General features: G+C 42.2%; 1 protein-coding gene across 2 annotated transcripts in view; it reads right to left on the bottom strand.

Moving 5' to 3' along the window:
* Positions 1 to 27,844, bottom strand: part of TRAPPC9 (trafficking protein particle complex subunit 9) — an 832,591-nt gene that overhangs the window by 691,591 nt on the left and 113,156 nt on the right. For both annotated transcript variants that reach the window (XM_084622016.1, XM_084622015.1), the window contains exon 12: positions 25,344 to 25,429. In XM_084622016.1, coding sequence (XP_084478142.1) covers positions 25,344 to 25,429 — 86 coding nt within the window. The remainder of the gene's footprint in view (positions 1 to 25,343; positions 25,430 to 27,844) is intronic.

Below are 27,844 nucleotides of genomic sequence, written 5' to 3'. Positions count from 1 at the left end.
GATGACAAATCACTCATTCGCCACGAAGTAGGCCTTCCTTACTAACTATAAAAGAACCTCTGGTCTGAATGGCTATAGCTGAAGCTTTGAAACTGTAGTGCTGTGTGCCAGCCTTCTTATGGTTTATGGGGTCTTTGTAAAGAAGCCCATTTATGAATGTACGATATTCCTCTCTTTGGTGGAGCTACTGCTTGCAGCAACCTTGAGTTCAAAATTTAAGAAATCTTTGTTTTTACATAAACCTTTCAGTTTAACATTGGGTTTAAACAGATAGCCCCATTTGGATTTTGATATGCCCTCAAAAGGAGGCATCAACAGGAAACCAAGAACCTAATAATGCTTCGATAGGAAGATATATTATTATTAATAAGTTCCTTGCAAGTCACTGACATCCTCTCCTGGAAAAGTCCTGCAGGGTTTGTTCGTTTGTTTTTCTCCTTTTTTCAGTGGCTATGATGGGGTATGCACGTGTAGTACTTCTTCCTCTAGCTGTGGTATGGGGGGGAGATAGTACACTGTTCATTCTGGCATGGAGACCACGCATCAGAGATGGGGTACAGGTACACACACACTGATTGTGGAAGCCTGAAAGACTGCCTGCTTGCTCCCCCAGGCTGGCTAGCACCCAAGTACTATAGGAGCAAGCTAGTACCACTCAGGGCTTTACTCAGTAAATCAGAATCTGCAATCCCATGATGGTGCTGCTCACGTGCTTCTGTTCTGGTCACAGATGGCCTGTTGTGTTCTTAAGGCTTTAAAGTGGAGCCAGCCTGTGAAGCATGGGAGAGATGGAGAGAGAAAACCCATTTCCCACCTTTCAGAGTGTTCCCTTTCTCTGGCAGAGCTGGGGAAAAATTGATGATCAGAAGGCCCAATTCCCATACTGCTGTTCCCTCATATCTGAGCCCCTTTCCCTGGAAGGTCCTTGAGCTGAAACCCAGAACAGCTGCAGTTAATAGGAATTCCACCTGAGACAGATCTGCACAGGAGGGACATGTTTCTCTGCATGCCCAGATATGCTGCAGGGAGGGGGAGAAGCAGCACGGGTGATACTGAGCACTGCAATTGCCTCTGTGTAGGAGGCAAACCATAGCAAATATTCCCTCGGGGGGGAGGGAGAAGGCAAAGGAGAAGGGGTTTAATCCCTGATTTGCAAACCACTTGCTCATTACAAATACTTAATCACTACCTTGTGAAGGGGACAGCTGGTCTTGCCTTTTGGGGCCCTGGAGTCTCTGGGGTTTGCAGGATATACCTGTGAGTATCATGAGAATCCCCTGATTCACAGTGGGAAGAAGGGGAGCTATACAGGAGCTGTGCGTCTTTGCCCCTGGAGATGAGGACACACTTCAGTATCTGAGGGGAACTTCAGATTATTTCAGGGGATTCTTCTCCTCCAGCACAGGTCTGTTGCAGTACTTACCTCAGAGCTAGGCCAGATAGCTTCCTCCTCATCCTTAAACTCTTTCCCCCAAAATTCAGAAGCTCCTGACAAGGCTTTTCTGCATTAGAGTCATAAATACTTGAGGCCAGGTGAAGAGTCAAACTCTGAGACCCATAACCTGGCAGTGTTATGGCTGGCTGGGAAAAGGAAGCCTGTAAATGTAATGCCTCCAGTAGGAAATACCCCTTGGATTTAGCCTGGTGTTTGTGTGACAGCTCTGCCATGACTTAAAGGGGGTAGACTACTCCACCAGGGAGGTGTTCCAGCAGCTGATCCAGACAGTTGAAACCACCATGCTGCTATTCATTCAACCCACAGAAAGAGAAAGAAGACGACTAAGTTGCAACTGCATGGAAATAAAGGAGTTAAAAAAACTGGTTAAGAAAAACTGTACCACCAACTTGTTCCACGGTCAAACAGAGAAAATTTCACAATGGTCTGAGCTGAAAGGCAGAGCTTAAACCTGGAGCCTTCAGCAAGAATTCTGGCCCACTTCTGAATTCCATAAGTGGGGAGCATTAACCATTCTTAATGAATGAGGAGAAAAGCTATTCAGTGCAACAGAGTAAGACTCTTTACTTTAGAAAGGAGATGAATAAGAGGGGATTTTATAAAAGTAGATAAAATAATCAACAATCTAGACAAGATAGACGGGGAACTTCTGTTCTCCTTGTCTCCTAATGTAAGAATCAGGGTACATTCAATGAAGTTAGAAGGTAGGAAATTCAAAATTGACCGAAGGAAACATTTTTCACACATATAATTAAAGTGTGGTACTCACTGGCACAAAAGGTCATTAAGACCAAGAACTTAAGAAGATTCAAAAAGGGATTGGACATGGATTCCAAGAACATCTGGAAGTTGCTATTATTAATTATAATAAACTTTGTGGACGGAATATTAAATCTTGTGCTTCAGGGCTTAAACCAAAGTAACCAGTAGAGATCAGGATGACTCCTAACGTAGGGAGGAGATTAATCTACATCTGCTAATTGCAAGGTTCTTACACTTTCCTCTGAAGCATATGACACAGGCCATTGTCAGGTCTAATCCAGAGCGGACATTCCTATGTTCCTATCCTTTCACTGTATATCGGGCATTCCATAAGCCACTTTTTGGTGCAAAATGTAACCACATTAACTTCAGCTCAGCAATATCCATCTCCATATCATGAGACATTTGCCCATATTCTCTTTCCAGTTGTTATTCCTTCACCTCTCACCTCACTAAGTGCTCTGCAAGAATATTTAATTTACTTCTATCTTATTTTAAGCTCTAGTTTTTATTTTATTTTATGAGGATTCAACGCCAACTCTAATGTACCCTGATAATTCATAGATTATAAATGTTTAGGGGCAGTGACCTTACCTTCTGTTTGTCAATTAGTGTAATTTACTACTTTGAGGTGGCATGCATGCATACCTACAACATGAGATAAATGATGAGTCATACGAGACACACAAATGTTAAAAAAATTGCATATCTGTTACCTCATTAAGAAAACAGAAAGGGAAAGGGAGTTCAGCATTAGACACCACTCCTGCAAGTCTTCAACAAACACTACTCATACTGAGGTCAGGATTTGCTGAATCTGGTCCATAGTATCAGCTATTTATTTATCTGTATGTGAAGCTACTGATGCAGATTACATATAGATTTACATAAATATCTCGTAGGGAGATTTATATGTTTATTACTTAATTAAATAGGTTTTAATTGGTATAATATGCAAACTAGTATAAAATATAATATATGATCCTGTACCATACTGTGAGGCAATCAAAGAGATCCTCTGCCAATACTGATCATGAAATTTTGAATAAGTGAACTGTTCTGAATAGCAAGCAATTGGACTACCTTCAACCACACTCTGTGAAGCTTCCTAGGGGTACCCAGAGTTATGAGGCACCTTGCCACCAGCTGCACTTAGCATGAAGAAGCCTTGTTTGTGACTAATGTGTGTCAGCTTCCCAGCTCCACCGGCCACAGACAACACAAGCACTCCCCTCTAAGCCTCACAGGCACCACTGTGACACTACAATTTAGAAATGCACACTCCAACCCTCGAGCCCTCCGAGCAATTCCCTAAAGTGTCCATGGGCAGCGAGTCCTATGGGCCTGTGGTGCCTGGGCACCAGGAATATTCCTGGCCCGGGGCCCAGCTTCAGCAATGTTTGGGGACGGGTCTCTCCTTCGGCCCCACCTTCCGCACATCCCCCGGGCCATTTAAAACAGCCCAGTGCCCCCACTCACCACCAGCAGTGCAGCGGAGCTGAGCTGCTTCCTCCCTGCTCGCTCCACATGGCTGCCGGCCCCTCCCTGCAGCCCCTGGGTGGGGTGAATCTGTGTCCTGCCTCATATGCTCCTGCAGCCAATGGGAAGCTGCGGGGGCAGTGCCTGGGGGTAGCAGCACATGGAGACTCCAGGACTAACCTGCTTAGGAGCCCCAGGTAAGCGCTGCACCCCCCCATAGCATCCCAGAGCGTGCACCGCCCCCCCCCTTCGGCCCCCAAACTCCCTCCCAGAGCCTGAAGCCTCTCCCTCTGCGCCCAAACTCCTTTCCAGAGCCTGCAGCCCCTCCTTCCGCCCAGCCTCCCATCCCCAAACTCCCTCCCGGAGCCTGCACCCCCACCCCCAGCCTAAACCCAAACTCAATCCCAGCGCCTGCACCCCTCATCCCCCCTGCACCCCCAGCTCCTGTCCCATCCCAGAACCTGCACACAGCACCCAAACTCCATCCCAGAACCTGCACCCTCACCCTCTTCCCACACATCCCGGCCTGCACCCAAACTCCCTCCCAGAGCCTGCACCCCTCACCCCCTCCTATACCCCTACCCCTTGCCCAAGCCCAGAGCCTACACCCAAACTCCATTCCAGAGCCTGCACCCCTTCCCTCCGCACTCCCTCCTGCCCCCAAACTCCCTCCCAGAGCCTGCACCCTCAGCCCCAGCCCAAAGCCAGCACCCAAACTCTGCCCCAGAACCTGCACCCCTCACCCCCTCCTGCACACCCACCCCCTGCCCTAGCCTGGAGCCTGCACCCCAGCCCTCCGCACTCCCTCCCAGAGCCTGCACCCCCACCCCTTGCCCAAACCCAGAGCCTATACCCAAACTCCCTCTCAGAGCCTGCACCCCAGACCCCCTCCCACACCCAAACTCCCTCCCAGAGCCCAACCTCTCATCTGTCCTGCACCCCAATCCCCTGACCAGGGCCTGCACCCCAGACCTCCTTCCCCCCATCCAAACTCCCTCCTGGAGCCTTAGACAGGTGGGGGGGCAGAGTTTGGGGGGGGGTCCTGAGCACCACCAAAATTTCAACAAACCTGCCACCCCTGGAAGTGTCCAACCCCTGATCCACTCGACATTCACAATATTCACCAATCCATTGCTTCCAAAGAAGCAGTACATCCAGTTTACCAGTTTCACCTTGGGTCATTGCCCCACTTAACTCACAACATTTAGATTCATTTATAGCGAAATCAAATAGAAGTCTATTTAACAAAGCATAGAAATACAAGTAGTAGCATGTAAAAATATTGGAAACAAATGGTTACATATAAAAGAATCATAAGCATTCTACAGTCCAGGCTTAATTAACAAGGTACTTTCATATCTAGGATATTGGGCTCCCAAAATCCTTGCAGTGCTTTACAGTCAGGCTGGCTGTGACCCTTTTTTCCATGAGACCTGCACACTGCCATTTTGCCTCCCATAGGTAAAGGATTCAGTGTCTATCTCCACTCCAAGATATCTCAAAGCAATCCTGTGTCTTTATTCATAAACAGGACACTCCCCTGTTTATTTCATCCTGCAGATTCACTATCTCTCAATTCGCAGCTGGCTTAATATGCGAATAGGCATGCAGCATGAGGCATGCAATACACAAATGGGCACACAGGGAGAGAGGTGACAGTTATCGTCTGCCTATAAAAAACATTTTTGGAGGTATATCACCTCCTGTGACCTGCCTTAACTCCAACACATATTAAGAGCATAATTTTTCATATAGATATGTAACTCCTTAAGTATTATCCATACATATATTTTATGTATATCCATACATAAATGTATATGTATATATACATAAATGTATGTATATCCATACATAAAATGTATCCATACATATGTATCCATACATATATTTTATGACAACACAGAGCACTGGTTTTGGGCAGAGACTTCATGTCACCCTTTGGTGAACTATTATGCAGATACCAAATTGAGGGGATCCCTGTACAACGTTATGCACCCCCTATGCTTTCTGCCAGCTGGCATCAAGGGGTCCTTGGGTCTCACTCCCAGACTGAAGTTTTACACCTTGCAAGAAATTATCTCGTTTTACAGAAAACAAATACTGAGACTATATCTCTGCCGCACTGAAGCTGAAAGGAAGGCGTTCCTTAGTTAACTAGAGGATGTCCATGTTATCAATTGTAATATACAATTGTTCAGGACTTCCTGCCAAATAAAGCCCTGGAGAATGCCTGATATCACAGTAGATAAAATACTGTCATTACTAACTTGGGGCCTGGTCTACACTACAAAGTTAGGATGACTTTATGTGTGCATGTGTTCACACTCAAGTTTGTCTCCAGCTGACACAAGCATCCCATTATAGTGACACAGTAAAACCACCTCCCTGAACAGTGCAGAGTCATAGTCAACCTACTGAGGTCAACACAGTTCAAGTGTAGACACCGCGTAACCTATGCAGATCCTAACAGTCCTCTAGCAGCTGTACCACAATGCCCCATTCCCAGAGACAGTGGCCGCTCTGGTCAGAATTTTATACTACTACCTCACATGTTTTTGAAATTCCCTTTCTTAATTGCACACCTTGGAATGTACACCGAGCGGCATACTCTAGTTGCGTGCAACTGTCCAACCGACCATACTGGCTCCATCTACTAGGTGCGCTCCTACCTGCAGTAGACAAGTAGTACTGGATCTCCTAGCCCTGTGCAAAGATGACGTTGTGCAAGCATTGCCACAGACCAGTCGCAGATACGTGGACAACGACAAGAATATTGCACGGGGGATGCAGGGTAACGGGTATGACAGGGATCAGCAGAAGTGCTCTGTGAAAGCAAAATTCACCAGGGAACCACAAGGCCCACCACAGATCTGGTGCTGCCCTGCAGACCTAGCACTTTTACAACGAACTACATGCAATACTTGGCAGAGACCAAGACAGAGACCCCCCCACTGTGAAAGTGAGAAGGAAGAGCAAGACGACAGGGCAGGGGACTCCAGACATACCGCAAGCCAGTACACATTTGAGACTCCGCCACAGTCTAGTCAGTCCCACCAGATGAATGCAGATGAGCCTGATGAAGGGAAAGTGAACTCAGGCAAATGTGTGCATGCATTTTTCCTTACAATGTTTAAATTTAAAGATTATACCCAGTCCATTCCCAAGTTAACAAGACAAAAGTATCAATTTATCATTGTTTACTCATATGAGAAAAGGTACAGATACCATGAACAGAAGTAGAGTTGGCATCTGATTTTCATTCTCCTGTTGAGTTAGGTGGGGATGGAGGGGCTATGTGGAGCATTGTGTTTACATACATAAGCTGCTCCGACCAGCCCACATTGACATTGGTGAAGTGTCCCCGGTTAGCCCCAATGCTTGCATAACTATAGAGAAATAGCCTTTTCTGTTGATGTACTCTGTGGCAAGGTGGGCTGGTGCCAAAACAGGAATGTGTGTGCCTCTGTTGCTCCACTGCAGTTCAGGAACCCCATTGCTGTAAAACCATCCACTACATCCTGCACATTACCGAGAGTCAAAGTCCCATGCACCAGGAGACTATTAATGGCCCTACACGCTTGCATAACAAACGTTCCCACTTTACTTTTTCCAACTCCAAAATGATTTCCTATTGACCACTAGCAATCCAGAACTGATGTGTGGCACACTGAGACACCTACCCGTGGTGCACCGCACTTTGCAGCAACACAAGCATTCCTGGTGAGTGAACACAGCAACAGCAAAAGCAGCCAAGCACACATGCCTCTGAGCAATATTCGAATTTGGGCAGCTGTACATCAAATTAACTTCTGTTGATCACAGTTTGTAGCCTAAACATAGCCTCAGACGGGGCAAGCTTAAGATAACAATCCTAAATGTGCAACAGTCCTGCCAAAGTTAAAACTACATCAGTTGTACTTGTAGAGAACTGTGCACTCGTTTGCTGTCAAATACATTTCACATTTCAATTAAAAGTATTAAATACAGTATACAACTGATTATCTGAACAGCATAGGGGACACAGATTTTATTTGCATAACTGGGAGTTTAGATAATGGAGAGGGCAGGAGCCATTCATCAGCGGGGTGACCTCCCCTGTTGCCAGGGCTCCTCCTCCAAGTCTTGGTCTGGGTCTCTGCTCTGCCCCACTCACTTGCTCCCACGACCAGAGCTGCAGGGGTTCTCTACACTGGTGCAGGGCTGCTGAAACCTAATCCCTATCAGCACAGCTCCACTGCCCTGGCCCTGTTCATTCATTCCCATGATGGCAGGACTGCAGAGGACTCCCTGCGCAGCCAAAAGAGCCATTCAGCAGCAGGGGGCCTCTGGCACAGCTGGGGGGGTTTGTCATCCTCTCCCGCCTCACCGTCCTGGCCAGGGTCTCTCCCTTTTTCATCTGAATCTCTGCATTATCCAAATCCCTTTGTCTTCCAGCATGAAATACATGCCCTCCGCAGCTAATGCAGACATTCAAAAAATAGTGTTTCAGATTAACAAACAGTACAGTATACTACCATTTATTTGTTATGAATCTCAACTGAGAGCCACTCTTTCCTATATTAGTAACTGGGTTTTTGTTTTGTTTTACAGTTATAGGAATATATAACTATAAAACAAAATACCCAGTTACACACACAAAATATGAAAACTGGAAAACAATGTTTAGAGATATATTCTAAAAGCTGAATACCTACAAAACAAATAAATCAAATCCATATAAGCATAAATGTAATAGACTACTTAAAACATTCCAGAGTAGCACCTGTGTTAGTCTGTATTCGCAAAAAGTAAAGGAGTACTTGTGGCACCTTAGAGACTAACCCATTTATTTGAGCATAAGCTTTCGTGAGTTACAGCTCACTTCATCGGATGCATACTGTGGAAAATACAGAAGACGTTCTTATACATACAAACCATGAAAAAATGGGTGTTTACCACTACAAAAGGTTTTCTCTCCCCCCACCTTTTGTAAAGAAAACCTTTTGTAGTGGTAAACACCCATTTTTTCATGGTTTGTATGTATAAGAACATCTTCATCGGATGCATACTGTGGAAAATACAGAAGTGAGCTGTAGCTCACGAAAGCTTATGCTCAAATAAATTGGTTAGTCCCTAAGGTGCCACAAGTACTCCTTTTCTTTTTACTTAAAACATTAAAACCTTTGTGGGAGAGATAGGACCAAAAAAAAAATAAATCCTATAATTAAGTTCAATTAAAATTTCACCTTAGAGTGAATCAGTATGCAACAAGTTTTCATGGAAATTCTGATGAATATTAAACTGTAGTGGCATAGGTTAATTATGCCTAGTTAGAATACACTGTTTATAATAGTCACAACATGCTTGCAATGATTATCTATTGTAGTAAATTTCCAAATATAAATCACTTATGCATGAAGACAAGCCTCAAAAGCAAAGGACCACATAAAAAATAAAATACAATTTGCATAGTGACAAATAATGGAAAAGTCTGTCACGACCTAAAGTGTAATTTAAATGTAGAATGGCAAATATCATAGTCAAATTGTTTAAATAGCGTAGTCTGGTGAAATAAAACAAACTAATAATTTTTAGTCAATGCAACTTCTGTTATTATGGAATCTGCTAATGCTGTAGCAAGTTAAAGATCTCTCACCATTTATTACTTCTATGTTTTGCTTTTAAAGGATGTTGTAATTCTTCTGCAAAAAAATCACTCTAGCTGAAATGTAACATGCACTACCCCAGTCTAGTGACATTCCCTAACTTTGAAAAATTTTAAAAATTATTCAGACTTATGTGAAAACCTGAATGAACTTCCACTGAGTGATACTAAGCCTGTGGGTCTTCAATACCTGGTGAATTTTCTCAGTTAAGAAAAGATTAACTTTTCACAGCACTTGCGGTTCTCACTCTCCACTTTCACAGACACTTTCAGAGCTCCTTTGGGTGCTGGGTGGTTCAGTTCCTCCAGGGAATATCTACACTGCATCTGAGAGCAAGTAACCCAGTCCTGGTCCACAGGCTTGTGGTGGTGGGGCTCACAGTAATCCACTAAAAATAGCTGTGTAGACGTGCAGCTCAGGTTCTCAAGCTAGGCAGGGGTTGTGCTCGAACATGAGCTCCAGCCTGAGCCACAATATCTGAACAGCTGTTTTTAGCACGCTACAACAAGCCCCACTACCATAAATCTATGAACCCAGGCTCATTCCCAGATACTATACAGACTTAGTCCGAGAAGCCAACTCCAGCATAGCAGAATGTGTCTCAGCTGCTAAATGAATCTCTGTGGCTCCATGTCTTGTGATGTAGCAGCACTCAACCACAGCAGCTCTGTTTCGCACTTCAGCATCTGGTGCTTTGCAATTCCCCAGGTATTCCATGGAAACTCTTCTCTGATTATCTTATTGATTGCTATCTGGTCAATAAAGCTCTGACAGATCTCCATGTGTTCTCCAGGGTTTGGATGGTGGAAAGCTCTCCATACAGCTCTAGTTCTGCCATTAAATTTAGGAGCTTTATTTTTCAGACCTTACTTTCCACAGCCCAATTATTCTATCTGCCCAAAATCTCCTCAGGCACAACATAAAACTTGGCTCAACCTAATTTGGACCACAGCCATCTGTTCTTCAACTGCTATACATTTTGTAATAAAGTCAATTTATCTTCTCCATCCCCCAATTTTATCCAGTTTAGCAGATGTCTTGGTTGTCATCTTGTGCAAATTAGTCCCAGTGATCTGACATCAGGTCAAGATTCTCCAATATTCCTCCTGCAAAGCTTCCAAAGCTAGGAAAAGCAGTTCCTTCCTATCAGTCTTCTAACATCCTTCCACAGCAGCTCCAAGTGCAGCCATTGAAAAAACCTTATTACATCTACTCATCTACATTTTTGCCATAGACATGTTCTGGAAGGGTCGTGCTTGAAGGGGCAATCCACTCCTCTTTACTACTTAGCTGAATATTGTCAGCAAATCATTCAGATTAAGTAAATTTACTCACAATATTGGTTCCAAAAGCCTCAATCCTTAAATTTGGGACTCTATAATCCTTTCAAAAATGTTTGTTTTAAGATTTGTTTTCCACTGAGTTTTGAAACATTTTATTTTCTCCCCATGTCCACTGGTGAGTGATATTTTCATTAATACCCTTGCTTATATAATTTCATAGTATGATTCAATTATAATACACATGGTTGGAAGTTCTTGGGGAGGGGAATTCACAGGAAATGGTCCTCTCTGGGTAAGTACTGCAGTACATAAAATTCATACAAATATATCATTTCGTTCCAAAGAGAATAAAGCAGTCTTATTATTTCCTTAAACAACTCTAAATGCTTTAGGGAAATTAAAACTCAAATTTCATTTAGAACAACCTTTTTGCTACTTTAACTCACTTTACAGATAGTAAAAACAGCGAGGAGTCCTTGTGGCACCTTAGAGACTAACACATTTATTTAGGTATAAGTTTTCATGGGGTATAACCCACTTCATAACCCAGATGCATAGAGTGGATAGTGTGTATAGAACAACGCTAGTCCCCTTCAGAAACCATCTGCTTCTACTACATGACCCTGCAGGGAAACCATAATTATGAATGTGTGACATCACAATTTCCATGAGAAAAAAACTGGTCTTATAAAAGACAGAATAATTTCATTACAGTCTCAGCTAGAAAGAAAAGCTGGATTATGAGAAATAATTTTAACCAAAAACTCTACAAAATCAGCAAAGGAAACACGAACAGTCTTTTACATAAGCATTTCTTTTCTTTCAAGTTTTCCCTGATGTAGAAGTCCTGTTTTAAGTATATCTGATAAATGAAAAACTGTTATTTACTGTAACTATGCCTCTTCGAGAGGTGATGCAGACATGTATGTCACTTAGGCACACACCAGAGCCAGAGAATTTTGCCTACCAGTACCCACAGAAGGGCAGTGCTCATGCCTCGTGGCCATAGCCCCTCCCCGGGCTATATGCGGCAGCATCACCCTGGCCTCCCTCAGTTACTTCGCACTGAAAACCCAGAGATTACACTCCAATGCAGAGGGGATGGAGGATGGATCGTGGAATATATTCACACATCAAAGAACCACAGTTACAGCAAATAACTTCCTTCTTTGAGGGGATGTAGCAGTCTGTTCCACTTAGGTGATTCACAAGCAGTGCCCACCACATGAGGCGGGGCTCGGAGTCTACTAGACAAGGACTGCAGGACCGCCCCTAACAAAACTTGCATCCGCCCCGAATGATGTGATAACGGAATAATGGTTTATAAATGTATATATAAATGACCACATCGCCCAGTTTCAAACTAAGGGTGGGGAGGAAGGAACAGAGGGCTGGAGGGCTAAGAAGGTGCTGGAGTTAAGCAAGTTTGCAGATGACACTAAGCTGGAGGGAGAGGTAGATACAATGGAGGGTAGGGCTAGGGTCCAGGTCCAGGGTGACCTAGACGAATTGGAGGATTGGGCCAAAAGAAATCTGATGAGGTTCAACAAGGACAAGTGCAGAGTCCTGCACTTAGGAAGGAAGAATCCCATGCACCGCAACAGGCTGGGGACTGACTGGCTAAGCGTCAGTTCTGCAGAAAAGGACCTGGGGATTACAATGGATGAGCAACTGGATATAAGTCAGCAGTGTGCCCTGGTTGCCAAGACGACCAATGGCATATTGGGCTGTATTAGTAGGAGCATTGCCAGCAGATCAAGCGAAGTGATTATTCCCCTCTATTCAGCACCGGTGAGGCCACACCTGGAGTATTGTGTCCAGTTTTGGTCCCCTCACTACAGAAGGGATGTGGACAAATTGAAGAGAGTCCAGCGGAGGGCAATGAAAATGATTAGGGGGCTGGGGCACATGACTTATGAGGAGAGGCTGAGGGAACTGGGGTTATTTAGTCTGCAGAAGAGAAGAGTGAGAGGACAGCAGCCTTCGATGCCTGAAAGGTTCCAAAGAGGAGGGAGCTAGGTTGTTCTCAGTGATGGCAGACAACAGAAAAAGAAGCAATGGTCTCAAGTTTCAGTGGGGGAGGTCTAGGCTGGATATTAAGAAACATTATTTCACTAGGAGGATGGTGAAGCACTGGAATGGGTTAACTAGGGAGGTGGTGGAATCTCCATCCTTAGAAGTTTTTAAGGCCCAGCTTGACAAAGCCCTGGCTGGGATGATTTAGTTAGTGTTGGTCCTGCATTGAGCAGGGGATTGGACTAGATGACCTCCTGAGGTCTCTTCCAACCCTAATATTCTATGATTCAAATAATAATGTGTATGCATGCACACATACGAAGCATATATATAATGGTGGATCCTCAAAAAAGACAAAATACAGTTGGTTTGTTGCATTAGTAAAATTAGTTTTGGAACCACTAGTTGAGAGCATAGCAGAAGCCGTAACTTGTATCATTTACTTAATCTTTTCTGGCCAATGGTCAGCATGGGCTGTAATGAGCTGTGTTCGGATAGCAGCTATCCATCAGAAAACAGGTTAATTGTGACACTGAGCCACCATGAGGGAGCAAGTAAGGGGGGAATTCCAGAAGATTCTCCTAAAAACAAAAGGCTAATTTATTTTCAGTCTCTTTGAGGCATCTATATCATGATCATCCTTACAGTCTTTAAATGCTAACTATAAGAACAAATTGTGGTGCATAACTCTGCATGCGTGCATCTCATTTTATATTCCCGACACTTTCACAGCCCCTACGTTTACAAAGCCTTTGAATCCTGCTCCCAGTTTAACCACCTTTGTAAAACACTAAAAAGAAGAGCCAAGTTTAAAATTAAAGTTATTATGACCCCTAAAATATAACCACTAGAGCTCTCGATAAATAACAGTTAACTCACGCGATTAACTCAAAAAAATTGATTGCAATTAATCCCACTGTTAAACAGAATACCAATTGAAATTTATTAAATATTTTTGGATGTTTTTCTACATTTTCAAATATATCGATTTCAGTTACAACACAGAATACATAGTGTAAAGTGCTCACTTTATATTATTTTTATTAAAAATATTTGTACTGTAAAAACGATAAAGAAATAGTATTTTTCAATTAACCTCATACAAACAAGTACTGTAGTCCAACCTCTATCATGAAAGTGCAATTTACAAATGTAGGGGTTTTTTGTTATATAACTGCACTCAAAAACAAAACAATGTAAAACTTTAGAGCTACAACTCCACTCAATCCTACTTCTTGTTCAGCCAATCACTAAGAGAAACAAGTTTGTTTACATTTACAGGAGATAATGTTGCCCACTTCTTAATTACAATGTCACCTGAAAGTGAGAACAGGTGTTCACATGGCACTGCTGTAGCTGACGTTGCAAGGTATTTACGTGCCAGATGCACTAAAGATTCATATGCCTCTTCATGCTTTGGCCATCATTCCAGAGGACGTATTTCCATGATGATGACGCTCGTTAAAAAAATAATGCATGAATTAAATTTGTGACTGAACTCCTTGGGGGAGAATTGTACGTCTCCTGCTCTGTTTTACCCACATTCTGCCATATATTTCATGTTATAGCAGTCTTGGGTGATGACCCAGCACATGCTGTTCGTTTTTAAAACCCTTTCACTGCAAATTTGACAAAATGCAAAGACGACACCAATGTGAAATTTCTAAAGATAGATACAGCACTCGACTGAAGATTTAAGAATCTGAAGTGCATTCCAAAATCTGAGAAGGATGAGGTGTGGAGCATGCTTTCAGAAGTCTTAAAAGAGCGACACTCAGATGCGGGAACTACAGAACCCGAACCACCAAAGAAGAAAAATCAACCTTCTGCTGGTGGCATCTGACTCTGACGATGAAAATGAACATGCGTCGATCCACACTGCTTTGGATCGTTATCGAGCAGAACCCATCAGCAGCATGGACGCATGTCCTCTGGAATGGTGGTTGAAGCATTAAGGGAAATATGAATGTTTAGCACATCTGGCATGTAAATATCTTGCGACGCCGGCTACAACAGTGCCATGCCAACGCCTATTCTCACTTTCAGGTGACATTGTAAACAAGAAGCAGGCAGCATTATCTTCTACAAATGTAAACAAACTTTTCTGTCTGAGTGACGGCTGAACAAGTAGGAGGACAGAGTGGACTTGTAGGCTCTAAAGTTTTACATTGTTTTGTTTTTGAATGCAGGCACTTTTTGGACATAATTCTACATTTGTAAGTTCAACTTTCATGGTAAAGAGATTGCACTACAGTACGGAATTAGGTGAATTGGAAAATAGTATTTTTTTTACAGTGCAAATACTTGTAATCAAAAATATAAAGTGAGCACTGTACACTCTGTATTCTGTGTTGTAAACGAAATCAATATATTTGAAAACGTAGAAAACATCCAAAAATATTTAAATAAATGGTATTCTATTATAAACAGCATGATTAATTTTTTTATCACGTGATTAATGACATGATTAATTTTTTTAATCGCTTGACAGCCCTAATAACCACCTTGTTGGAGACCCCAGGGCATGGCCACTAGTTAAGTCGAGGAGATGGGAGGCCATAAGAGTCGAGGAGGTCTTCCTGCTGAAGGCCTAAGGGCTTCTTCTTAACCCCCCTTAATAGAATTCAGGCCTGGCTGGTTTGAGTAAGCTCTTTTGCTCTTAAAACAATGTTGCAGCCGCAGATAGTGCCTTATAGTGTAAGGTTTGCTGACTCCAAGTTAAAGATAATAGGAGAGAAACAACTACAAGGCCAGACAGAATGTGCTGGTTATTTAAGTTGCTAGGAATGCTTGTTAGAGGTTACAGGAAATTAACATTGTTGTAACCCATATAAGGAAGGCAGAGTATTTGTGCAAAGTTTTAATTGGCTGATGTGTAGTGCAGTAGCATTAAGGAATATAAAAGTGTGTGTAATGACCTGCTCTGGTGTGCAGGATTTGAGATTCTATTCCTCACTGTACCTTGTTTGCAGCTGCAAATAAACTTTTCTGCTTCTCCACCCCATTGTGATTATTGAGTGAAGCACACCGGGTAACGAACCCCTGCTGTTGTTTTGCCTTTCGGCACTGGGTGCCAGCAACAACCTAAATAAAATGTGACAGGTGAAAAATTGCTAAAATTAAATGGGAATACTAAATTATTTGCCGTAAGAGGAACAACAGACTGTTTAACTCTAGAGCAGTACAGGAAAGAGCTTAGTTTTAGGGGGTTTTTTTGTTTTTAAAGAAAGCTTATCTCAAAATGACCTGAAGAACTCTGTGTAAGTTCTTTGTCTCTTTCACCAACAGAAGTCGGTCCAATAAAAGATATTACCTCACCCACGTTGTCTCTATCTCAATTTGTCACATGGTATCCAAAATTACACTGTGTTGATAAAAATCAAACTAGCAATCGTTGCAACATATTTCTGTTATAATGCAGTGGTTGTGCAGCCTCATTCTAAGACTCTTAATTCTTAAATATTATCTGAATCTAATAACCTTTCCACAGAATTACCATTAGTTACGAATGGAGAAGCAAAATAAGCATTAGGAAGAGACTGTCACAGTGTAAGAGATAAGCAGCTTCAAGTGTATCATCATACATCAGGCACTGCCACCATTACGTGTCATTATCTGGTGCAACTTTGGAGTGTTTAAGTACAAAGACCATAGGAAAAGGGTAAAAGATTTCTCAGTCAAAGAAAACAACTAAAATAAACCTTACTGTGCATAAGAGTTCCAACACTAAGGCTGAAGCCAAGATGCTTAACGTTAAATCTAAATCAACACAGATAAGCATCACAATACGACATATCTAGCATGTATAAATGACAAGTTTGATATTTTGCTACTTGCCATTAGTAGAACTCAACAATATTTGTCCAACATTGCCCTCTAGTGCTTAGAAATCTTTAGATTAACATTGACAAATAAATAAAGAAGCCTGAATCAGGGTCAGTATCATTTACTTGAAAACACTGTAAATGTTTTACAAGTAAATGATACTGTGGGGGGAAGGGAAGCGGTAGTTGGGAGATGTTTTTCCCCTTGGAAAATCTTGTGCTGTGCTTTTTACAGCAGTAATAATACTGAACCAGTTCTCATTCTTATGTCTAAGTACTCAGAAAACTTTACGCCCTTCCATAAATAACTCATGTATTCCAGGCCTGCTCTAGATAAGGTATTACCACTATATTAAGTACCGTTTGATTGTAATACTGATAGCAAATAACGTATGCGTCCACTTTTTTCCACAGCCTACCTCTCCCCAAAAAAAAGGTTTTGGCAAGAAACAGAACAGGTTGGGATGTGATTTTTGTTTGTTTTTATACGAGAAGCATTATGTAGATCAGGGATGGGCAAACTATGGCCCGGGGGCCGCACAGAATCATAGAATAACTGAGTTGAAAGGGGCCTCTGGAGGCCATCTAGTCCAAGCCCCTGCCCAGAGCAGGACCAATCCCAACCAAATCATCCCAGCCAGGGCTTTGTCAAGCCTGACCTTAAAAACTTCTAAGGAAGGGGATTCCACCACCTCCCTAGGTAATGCATTCCAGTGTTTCACCACCCTCCCAGTGAAAAAGTTTTTCCTAATATCCAACCTAAACCTCCCCCACTGCAACTTGAGACCATTATTCCTTGTCCTGTCATCTGCTATCACCGAGAATAGTCTAGATCCATCCTCTTTGGATCCACCTTTCAGGTAGTTAAAAGCGGCTATCAAATCCCCCCTCATTCATCTCTTCCACAGACTAAATAATCCCAATTCCCTCAGCCTCTCCTCATAACTCATGTGTTCCAGTCCCCTCATCATTTTTGTTGCCCTCCGCTGGACTCTTTCCAATTTTTCCACATCCTTCTTGTAGTGTGGGGCCCAAAACTGGACATAGTACTCCAGATGAGGCCTCACCAATGTCGAATAGAGGGAAATGATCACATCCCTCAATCTGCTGGCAATTCCCTTACTTATATAGCCCAAAATGCCATTGGCCTTCTTGGCAACAAGGGCACACTGTTGACTCATAGCCAGCTTCTCGTCCACTGTCACCCCTAGGTCCTTCTCTGCAGAACTGCTGCCTAGCCATTCGGTCCCTAGTCTGTAGCAGTGCATTGGATTCTTCCATCCTAAGTGCAGGACTCTGCACTTGTCCTTCTTGAATCTCATCAGATTTCTTTTGGCCCAATCCTCCAATTTGTCTAGGTCCCTCTGTATCCTATCCCTACCCTCCAGCATATCTACCACTCCTCCCAGTTTAGTGTCATCCGCAAATTTGCTGAGGGTGCAATCCACACCATCCTCCAGATCATTTATGAAGATATTGAACAAAACCGGCACCAGGACCGACCCTTGGGGCACTCTGCTAGATACCGGCTGCCAACTAGATATGGAGCCATCTGGCATCCGGCCCTCCGAACGTTTTAATCCGGTCCTCAAGCTCCAGCAGGGAAGTGGAGTCCGGGACTTGTCCTGCTCCAGTGCTCCAGCCGGGGAGTGGAGTCAGGGGCTTGCCCCACTCCATGCAGCTCCCGGAAGCAGCAGCAGCATTTCCCTCATCCAGCCCCTACACACAGGGGCAGCCAGTGGGCTCCGCATGCTGCCCCCTTCCCAAGCGCTGCCCCCACAGCTCCCATTGGCCGGGAACCAGAGCCAATGGGAGCTACAGGGGCGGAGCCTGCGGACAGGGCAGTGTGCAGAGCCCACTGGCTGCCCCTACATGTAGGAGCCAGAGAGGGGACATGCTACTGCTTCTGGGAGCTGCGTGACGTAAGCGCCGCCAAAGCCTGCAGCCCTGCTCCCCTCCCATGCCCCAACCCCCTGCTCCCTCCCACCCTCCAAACTCCCCAGTCCCAGACCGGAGCACCCTCCTGCACCCCCACCCCCACCCCTCCAGCCAGAGGCCTCATCCCACCCCCTGCCCCAGCCTGGAGCCCCAGCCCGCACCCTGAACTCCTCACTTCTGGCCACACTCCAGAGCCCACACCCCCAGCCGGAGCCCACACCTCAACCCCCAATGTTGTGAGCATTCATGGCCCTCTATACAATTTCCATACCCAGATGTGGCCCTCGGGCCAAAAAGTTTGCCTACCCTGATGTAGATGTGTTATTTTTTTAAAAAAGTAATACAGGGCAAACTAGATTGTCTTGTTTGCAAATACCCTGTATGTCTCCTCATTCTACATCCTCTTCCTTTAGAGGGACACTGGAAACGATGTTTTTAGTTGATAAAAAATTGTTTGCTGATTCAACACACTTTCAGTAATATACCCTGAATTTTTCCTGAGCACTCTTCTTTATTTAAAAAAAAAGAAACCACACTAAGGGTTTTTGATCCCCTGCTGAGTTTATAAAGGCTATTTTGAGCAGTCAAAATTTTGAAAGCACCAAACATAGTAAGACCTACACCTATCTTTTCCCTTTGTTCTTTTTGTACATATTTGCCTACTACACCTCATCAATGTAGCTGTTACTGTTAAAAACCCTCTCACAGAGGCTGGGGGAAAAAAATGCATAGATGTGTACTCCCCCAAGAGCAGTGTGTGAAATAGATGCAACCGATCATCATCAAACTGTGAAACTGACCACAACGTGCTGTTAACACAAAGTCGACAAAAAGAAAAGCCACAATAACTGTAGAGGTTATTTTTAACAATAGTACATAAAAAGCTTTTGGATGGAAATGTGATTTCCAAATTTACAGTAGATTCATAACCATTAAATTCTTGTCCATTAAATAAACAAACCACATTCTATACCAGTTACAAGAGAGTGAAATATGAGGACTGATTCTAAAATGTATGCTGCTGAATGGTCTGAATTAGCCATTTTTAAAGTTACTTAAATTATATTAATATATATTTCTCAAACTATTTTCTAGCCATACATGTGCTGTTTTCCAACATTCAATCATTAAAAATAGTTTATATCAAACGTTTCTTTGTATTTGTTAGTCTTCTTAGAACTAAGCACTTTCCAGGACAAGTTCTGTATGTCTGACTGATCAGCTCAAGTAAACAAGAGTATTTTCAATCCATTAATCTTGTAACTATCACCATGAAGAGAAGAAAATTACATTTATCCAGTAAGATTCCAGAATTTTCCGAGCCTCTCATATAAACATGCATTTGTCTTCAATGTGAAAACTAATAAATATCAAAAAGAAAAGGCATACTTGTGGCACCTTAGAGACTAACCAATTTATTTGAGCATAAGCTTTCGTGAGCTACAGCTCACTTCATCCGATGCATACTGTGGAAACTGCAGAAGACATTATATACACAGAGACCATGAAACAATACCTCCTTCCACCCCCCTCTCCTGCTGGTAATAGCTTATCCAAAGTGACCACTCTCCTTACAGTGTGTATGAAAATCAAGGTGGGCCATTTCCAGCACAAATCCAGGTTCTCTCACCCTCCGCCCCCCACACACAAACTCACTCTCCTGCTGGTAATAGCCCACCCAAAGTGACCACTCTCCCTACAATGTGCATGATAATCAAGGTGGGCCATTTCCAGCACAAATCCAAGTTTAAAAAACTTCAAATCCAGACTCCAGTGAGAAACTGCTGAATTGGAATTCATTTGCAAATTGGATACTATTAATTTAGGCTTAAATAGAGACTGGGAGTGGCTAAGTCATTATGCAAGGTAGCCTATTTCCCCTTGTTTTTTCCAACCCCCCCCCCCCCCCCAACGTTCTGGTTAAACTTGGATTTGTGCTGGAAATGGCCCACCTTGATTATCATGCACATTGTAGGGAGAGTGGTCACTTTGGATGAACTATTACCAGCAGGAGAGTGAGTTTGTGTGTGTGGTTTTTGGAAAAGGGGTGGGGGGGTGAGAAAACCTGGATTTGTGCTGGAAATGGCCCACCTTGATTATCATGCACATTGTAAAGAGAGTGGTCACTTTGGATGGGCTATTACCAGCAGGAGAGTGAGTTTGGGGGGGGGGGTGAGAAAACCTGGATTTGTGCTGGAAATGGCCCAACTTGATTATCATACACATTGTAATAAGAGTGATCAATTTATTTGAGCATAAGCTTTCGTGAGCTACAGCTCACTTCATCGGATGCATACTGTGGAAACTGCAGAAGACATTTATATGCACAGAGACCATGAAACAATACCTCCTCCCACCCCACTCTCCTGCTGGTAATAGCTTATCTAAAGTGATCACTCTTATTACAATGTGTATGATAATCAAGTTGGGCCATTTCCAGCACAAATCCAGATTTTCTCACCCCTCCCCTCCCCAAACTCACTCTCCTGCTGGTAATAGCCCATCCAAAGTGACCATTCTCTTTACAATGTGCATGATAATCAAGGTGGGCCATTTCCAGCACAAATCCAGGTTTTCTCACCCCCCCCCCCCTTTTCCAAAAACCACACACACAAACTCACTCTCCTGCTGGTAATAGTTCATCCAAAGTGACCACTCTCCCTACAATGTGCATGATAATCAAGGTGGGCCATTTCCAGCACAAATCCAAGTTTAACCAGAACGTTGGGGGGGGGGGGGGTGTTGGAAAAAACAAGGGGAAATAGGCTACCTTGCATAATGACTTAGCCACTCCCAGTCTCTATTTAAGCCTAAATTAATAGTATCCAATTTGCAAATGAATTCCAATTCAGCAGTTTCTCGCTGGAGTCTGGATTTGAAGTTTTTTAAACTTGGATTTGTGCTGGAAATGGCCCACCTTGATTATCATGCACATTGTAGGGAGAGTGGTCACTTTGGGTGGGCTATTACCAGCAGGAGAGTGAGTTTGTGTGTGGGGGGCGGAGGGTGAGAGAACCTGGATTTGTGCTGGAAATGGCCCACCTTGATTTTCATACACATTGTAAGGAGAGTGGTCACTTTGGATAAGCTATTACCAGCAGGAGAGTGGGGTGGAAGGAGGTATTGTTTCATGGTCTCTGTGTATATAATGTCTTCTGCAGTTTCCACAGTATGCATCCGATGAAGTGAGCTGTAGCTCACGAAAGCTTATGCTCAAATAAATTGGTTAGTCTCTAAGGTGCCACAAGTACTCCTTTTCTTTTTGCGAATACAGACTAACACGGCTGTTACTCTGAAACCAATAAATATCAAAGAAAACAATAAAGATGCTACACTCTTCGGAAACTTAGCTCCCCGAGTGTTTCTCCAAACTATTCTAATATTAGGCCTCAACAGAGTTCAACAACAGAAACATCTTTTAAAACACCAGATTTTGCAGAACGCTGTGCCAAATAAGATTTACAAAGGCCTGTGGTAGCATTTTGCAACCTTGAGGCAGAGGAGGGTTTGGCAACTGCAGCAGGGGTAGGAACTAGGGTGCTTATCATCGCTGGGCAAGTTTTGACAGAATTTGAGTTTCTTGAGACTAAGCAAAGTATACACCTAGAATTTCAATTGTGCATCCAGGACACTGACATTCATTCCTAAATTGGCCCCAGTACCCAGGTTAATGAAACAATTTTTACTCTTCAACATAATCTGAGTGGATATCATGAAGGCTGGTTTGCTTTTTTTAGTTTGTTCCTGTTTCAGTTTGTGTATGTATGTCCGTTCTATCTTTTGTAAGAACTTGTCTTGCTATGGCTGGCCCTAGGTACCCGATAAGTGTTCTGACATCACCTTCTCTGATCAAGCCTATGATTTCCCCTGCCTTCTGGCTCACAATACAAACTTGTTTTACCTAATCCACCTCTGCATTCTAGTGACAAGTATTGCAATTCACCTTCCTATTGACAAAACCTCTCACTAAATTAGAATTTGCACGATGTGGAGACAAGGAAAAGACCAGAACTTAGAGGTGATACAGAACAAGATTTAGACATGACCTGGAAGTGTGGGGAAAGAGGAGAGGGGCCCAGATTGTGTGGCTGAGTGACAGAAGATAGCATTGCTGCCAGCAGGAACAGAAAAGGTGGGAAGCAAAGAGGTCTTGGGAGTTCTAAGCAGTTCAAATTTCATAGATTTCTTAAGCCAGAAGAACCATTATGACCACCTGGTCTGACCTCCTGAATAACACAAGCCATAGAACCTTACCAGTTAATTTCTGTTTCAAGCCCATATAGCTTCCGTTTGAGCTATAGCATCTCTTTTACAAATATATGCAAACTTAAGTGACTGAGAATCCACTATATTCCTAGGTATGTAGTCCTAATGTTTAATTACCCTCCCTGTTAAAAACCCATGCCTTATTTCTAGTCTGAATTTATCTAGCTTCTAGGCTTTCAGACATATTAAGAGCAAAAACATCCTCGAGGATATGTTAGAGAAACAGACAAAGATGCAAGATTGGATGGATGGAATCAGATCAGGAGTGGAGGTACATTTATGTATTATCAGATTAAAGGTGGCAGGGATAAGGGAAAGGGTGTAGGAGCAAGAAGAGCAGGCAAAAGACAAAGCCCGGTAGGATCCCAAGTTCTAGGCTGTTGGGAAATGAGGAACAGAAGGATTCAAAAGAATATGTGAAGACGGCACAGGAGAGAGTGTGGGAAAGGAGAAGAGAAATCATGCACACTGATGGATTGAAGAATAATGGAAGGGAAACAGGTGGGCAGTACTGAAGGAGATAAAGTGATTGTCACAAAAAGGGAAAGGCAAATGAAAAGTCATAGAACAAGTAGCATTTAGTGAAAACAAGGTTGAATGAGTGGCCCTTTTGATAAGTCGATGTGTTGATTGAGAGTTTAAGGTCAAAGAAGGAGGGAGGCTAAGCAACAGACAACACATCAATACTGCAGTTGGCCAGGATGAAGGTGAGAGAATGTGACTGTTATGAGAGGGAGAATAAGGTGTCAAATCAGACTAAAATGGATGGGAAGGAGTCAGGTGAACTGTAGATGACCACCAAAAAAATCAATATACATTATTAAGCCGAAAAGCATAAAATTTATATTAAACCATAAACTTTTAGTTGATCAAATGGCAAGACCAAGAAATTTATATTTGATTCTTGTCATAATATGCAAACTTTTTGATCACAAAAATGCACGTACAATACCAGAGCACATTTGAGCAACTGAATCAAAAATTTATTTTGTACGGATAAGACCACAGAAATTCACAACAGCATCCCTCAATGAAGCACTATATATATTTTTAGAACACTGACTAGGGAATTAAAAATAACAGAAGTCATGAACTTATATGATTTGAATGTCTGCTTTCCTCAGGGATGACAATAAAAATGAAACCCAAAAGGACTTCAACAAATAATGAATTTTTATGATGTATAGCCAAAGATTTTAGTTTATTGCTCGTTTACTTTGTGATTACGATTAACTAACATATGTCATGTCATATATAATCGTATGTTAAACAGACTTAAGTTGTAGGATTATAGAAGTATAAAATTGATCAGTAGGTAATATCAGTTTGTCAAGTGGAGTCCTTGAGATCTCAGATGAATTTTTTAAATACAGTAACTCCCCACTTAACATCGTCCCAGTTAACATGGTCTCGTTAATAGGTCGCTGATCTATTAGAGAACATACTCCTTTGAAGTCCTGCAATGTTCCCTTATAACGCTGTTTGGCTCCCCCTGCCCAGTGCTCCTGCCCGAGAGTGCCGGGCAAGCGGGCAGAACGGGGCAAGCTCCTGCACCCCGACCCCGCTCCACCACTGCCTCAACCAAGCTTCATAATCATCAGTGGTGAGTACAGTATTCGTTTGTTTAAAACTTAAAACGTATACTATATATGTATATAACTTCTTTTGTCTGGAGAAAAAAAATCTCCCTGGAACCTAAACCCCACTATTTACATTAATTCTTATAGGGAAACTGGATTGGAGTAACACTGCATTTTTCAAGAACATAACTAGGACGTTAAGTGAGGAGTTACTGTAGTCCCTCTTCCTCTTCACCATCTATGGCTTCTTCCCATATGTTCCTCCCACTCTCAATCTTTGTGCTTTAGATGTGTGTGGCGGGGGTTAATCTTTTATCAAGCTAGGGAGGATGTCAAAAGTTGAGGCAACCTGATGGATGGGGAATTCTTAGGCCAGTCTGAAACCAGGACAGAGATGAAAAGACGTTCAGTACACAGCAGCATAGCAACCTGAAGATGTACCCTGATAATTCTGACACAATCATTCCCTGGGCTAAGAAGATGCTTAGCCTATGGGTTCAGGGTCTGGTTATTCAGTCAAGGATATGGTTATTGCCCAGCAAACAAGAATAACTATAAGATATTTAAATAACCATGCAGCCATTATATGCCAGTCCTCAGTGTTCAGGGATCTGTACATCAGTAATTGTAAAGCATCCATGCACTCTGAATGGCAAAGAATTTCATTTCACTGTCGCAATAATTCATAGATTCCAAGGCCATTGTGATCATGTAGTCCAACCTGCTGCACGGCACAAGCCAAAGAACTTCCCCAAAATAATACCTAGAGCACATCTTTAAAAAAACAAAATCTTGATTTAAAAATTGTCAGTGAATGAGAATCCACTATGACTCTTAGTAAATTGTTCCAATGGTTAATTACTCACTGTTAAAAATGTATGCCTTATTTCTAGTATCAGTTGTCTAGTACAGAAGGTGAGAAGGGCTAAATGACGCAATGATGTTATATGACTGAGAATTTATCTTTATTGGTTGAATACAGTTTTAACAGTTTGCTTTACATAAAAACAATACTGGAAAATTGAACGGTGCAGAATTGAAAAAATATTGTGTCACAAAATAATGATAAAAGAACAATTTGGAAAAATACATACCATGTTTTCTACTCTGAGTTCAAAAGGCATAGGATTGTATACCATCAGCTGAACTTCACATACATCTCCTTGGACCCACTGGAAGTCTGTAAAAAATAATTACACATTTAAAACCAGAAGTGTACCATAACAGCACTCCTAACTGCTGCTGACATATTGCTACAGAGATGCTAGTACTCAGAGCTATCCCTACGGTCAAATGCAAATTCCCAGATAACCTCCACAACCCAGTTTCCTGCTGAAGTGAGCACCTTTCCATACTGTACCCCTTTCAGGAGTCTGATGTGTCTTACGTACCCCCACGTTTCACCTCACTTAAGAACTACTTGCTTACAATATTAGACAAAAATACAGAAGCGTCACAGCACACTGTTACAGAAAAATTGCTTATTTTCCCATTTTTACTATATAATTCTAAAATAAATCAACTGGAATATAAATATTGTACTTACATTTCAACTTATAGTATATAGAGCAGTATAAACATGTCATCATCTATATGAAATTTTAGTTTGCACTGACTTTGCTAGTGCTTTTTATGTAGCGTGTTGTAAAACTAGGCAAATATCTAGATGTACCCCCTGGAAGACCTCTACGTACCCCCAGAGGTACATATACTCCTGGTTGAAAACCATTGTGTTAGGGGACTGGAAGTGCAAAGGCTAGAGGTGGATTGGTTACCTTAATAAGCTGGGAGACGGTACAAATAAAATAAATGGCAGTTCTTGTCCCAAAAAGCTTAATCCTATGAGGTACCAAGTACTCTGGTAACAATCCAAAAACGCACTTAAACACATGCTTAGCTTTAAACACTTGAGAGGTCCCATTGACTTCTGTGGTGGCTACTTACATGCTGAGGTGCTTTTCTGGATCTGGGCCAGAGTGCTCAGCACCTCATGGAATCAAGTACCAGAATGCAACAGTATGGTAAGGAGTGAACCCAACACAGGGAAAGAATGAGGAAAGAGTGGCAGTAATAGGAACACAAGTTTTCATGTATATGAGCTGAGTATGATTTGGCAGCTTCATTTATTTAAAAAGATAAGAGGAACAGTGACACTGATAAATCAATCACTAACAGGAGACCTGATTAACCATTAGTTGAGAACCTCATGCACTCCCTTTTAATTCTCTTCAGGGAAGAGTAGGTAACTTGGGAGCTTTATTGAGGGTGGCAAGAAAGTCTCAGAACTAAGTATGTACCATACCAAGTGCAGAGACATAAGTGGAGACATACCAACATTACAAACTAAATTCAATTTTAGAAGTATAAACAAGCATGAGGATTAAGGGGAAAGATCAAGGAATACCATTACTAGTAATTGGGAGATGCTTAATCACAGAGGTCTCACTATAGTAGTAGTTGGAATGCAGAGATTCTGGTTGCAGCTTTTAAAGTATTTCAGTGCTCTGGCTTTCTCCATATTTTAACATACCTTGTTAGCACGCCCTTGTCAAGATAATATTAGTAAGTGGACTGCATAAATCAAGACTTGTTGTTTAATATGAAACTAATTCACATGCTGAAATTGGCTGTACTAAAATTACACATTCACAACCATTTACTACTATCTGATTACATTTTCTTAGCAATATTACAGAAGGCTTAAGGGATAGGTTTTTAATGAAAATGTTTAACTCCAATTAATGCTAGCAGGAATTAAGGACATGCACTGTGAGACAAATATAACCTCTTAAAAAGCATGAAACCTGCAAATGAAAACTATCAGACAAATTGCTGATTAAATGAAGAATATTATTTATACACCGTAACTTGTGATTTTTTGTTAGTGCCCAAAATGAAGTAGACACTTTCCAATTACATCAAGAGGCCATTACTCATACACAGAGCGTAGACTAAAGATGAATTCCTTACAGACAAACAGTAATTTTTACATTATTTATAAATCAAATGAATAAATACACTACAACCCTCACAGAATCTGGAAGGGTGAGTTACCAGCACAACAACATGCCGAGATGTCAATATTTGATCATTCCAAGTCTCTCTCAAAGCAAAGACACTCAAATGATGGATTTCAATTCTGTAAGTAACTACTGAAAACAAAAAGAACGAGGAGTACTTGTGGCACCTTAGAGACTAACAAACAACTTACTGAAAACAAGAAACCTACTGTAAGCTATACTATGCAGATCAGTTATCTATTTGGTCTTATTATTAGCAAAAAGTATATGAGGAAACAGCTGTGGACTTGGGATCCGGAAAGGAAAAGATAATAACAATTGTACAAATTTATTAACTCAAAGAAATTTCAATTTTTCTGTTTAGTACCACTATTTATTATTTGTATTGTGGCAGGACCCAGAGATCCCAACTAGATCATAACCTTACTGAGCTTGATGCTGTACAAACATCAGTAGAGGTAGTCCATGCCCCAAATTGCTTACAGTCTAATTTAAGACAAGGCTAAACAAGTAACAGAAAATCAGAGGAAATGGGGGAGAGAGGATAACTAACATTAACAAAGAAGTGAGGTGAT

This window comes from Lepidochelys olivacea (genome assembly GCF_965140295.1).
Source record: "Lepidochelys olivacea isolate rLepOli2 genome assembly, chromosome: 2".
In the NCBI taxonomy this organism is placed as follows: Eukaryota; Metazoa; Chordata; order Testudines; family Cheloniidae; genus Lepidochelys; species Lepidochelys olivacea.
Note: the sequence above shows the minus strand (reverse complement) of the source record. Positions and strands in the feature narration are given on the sequence as shown.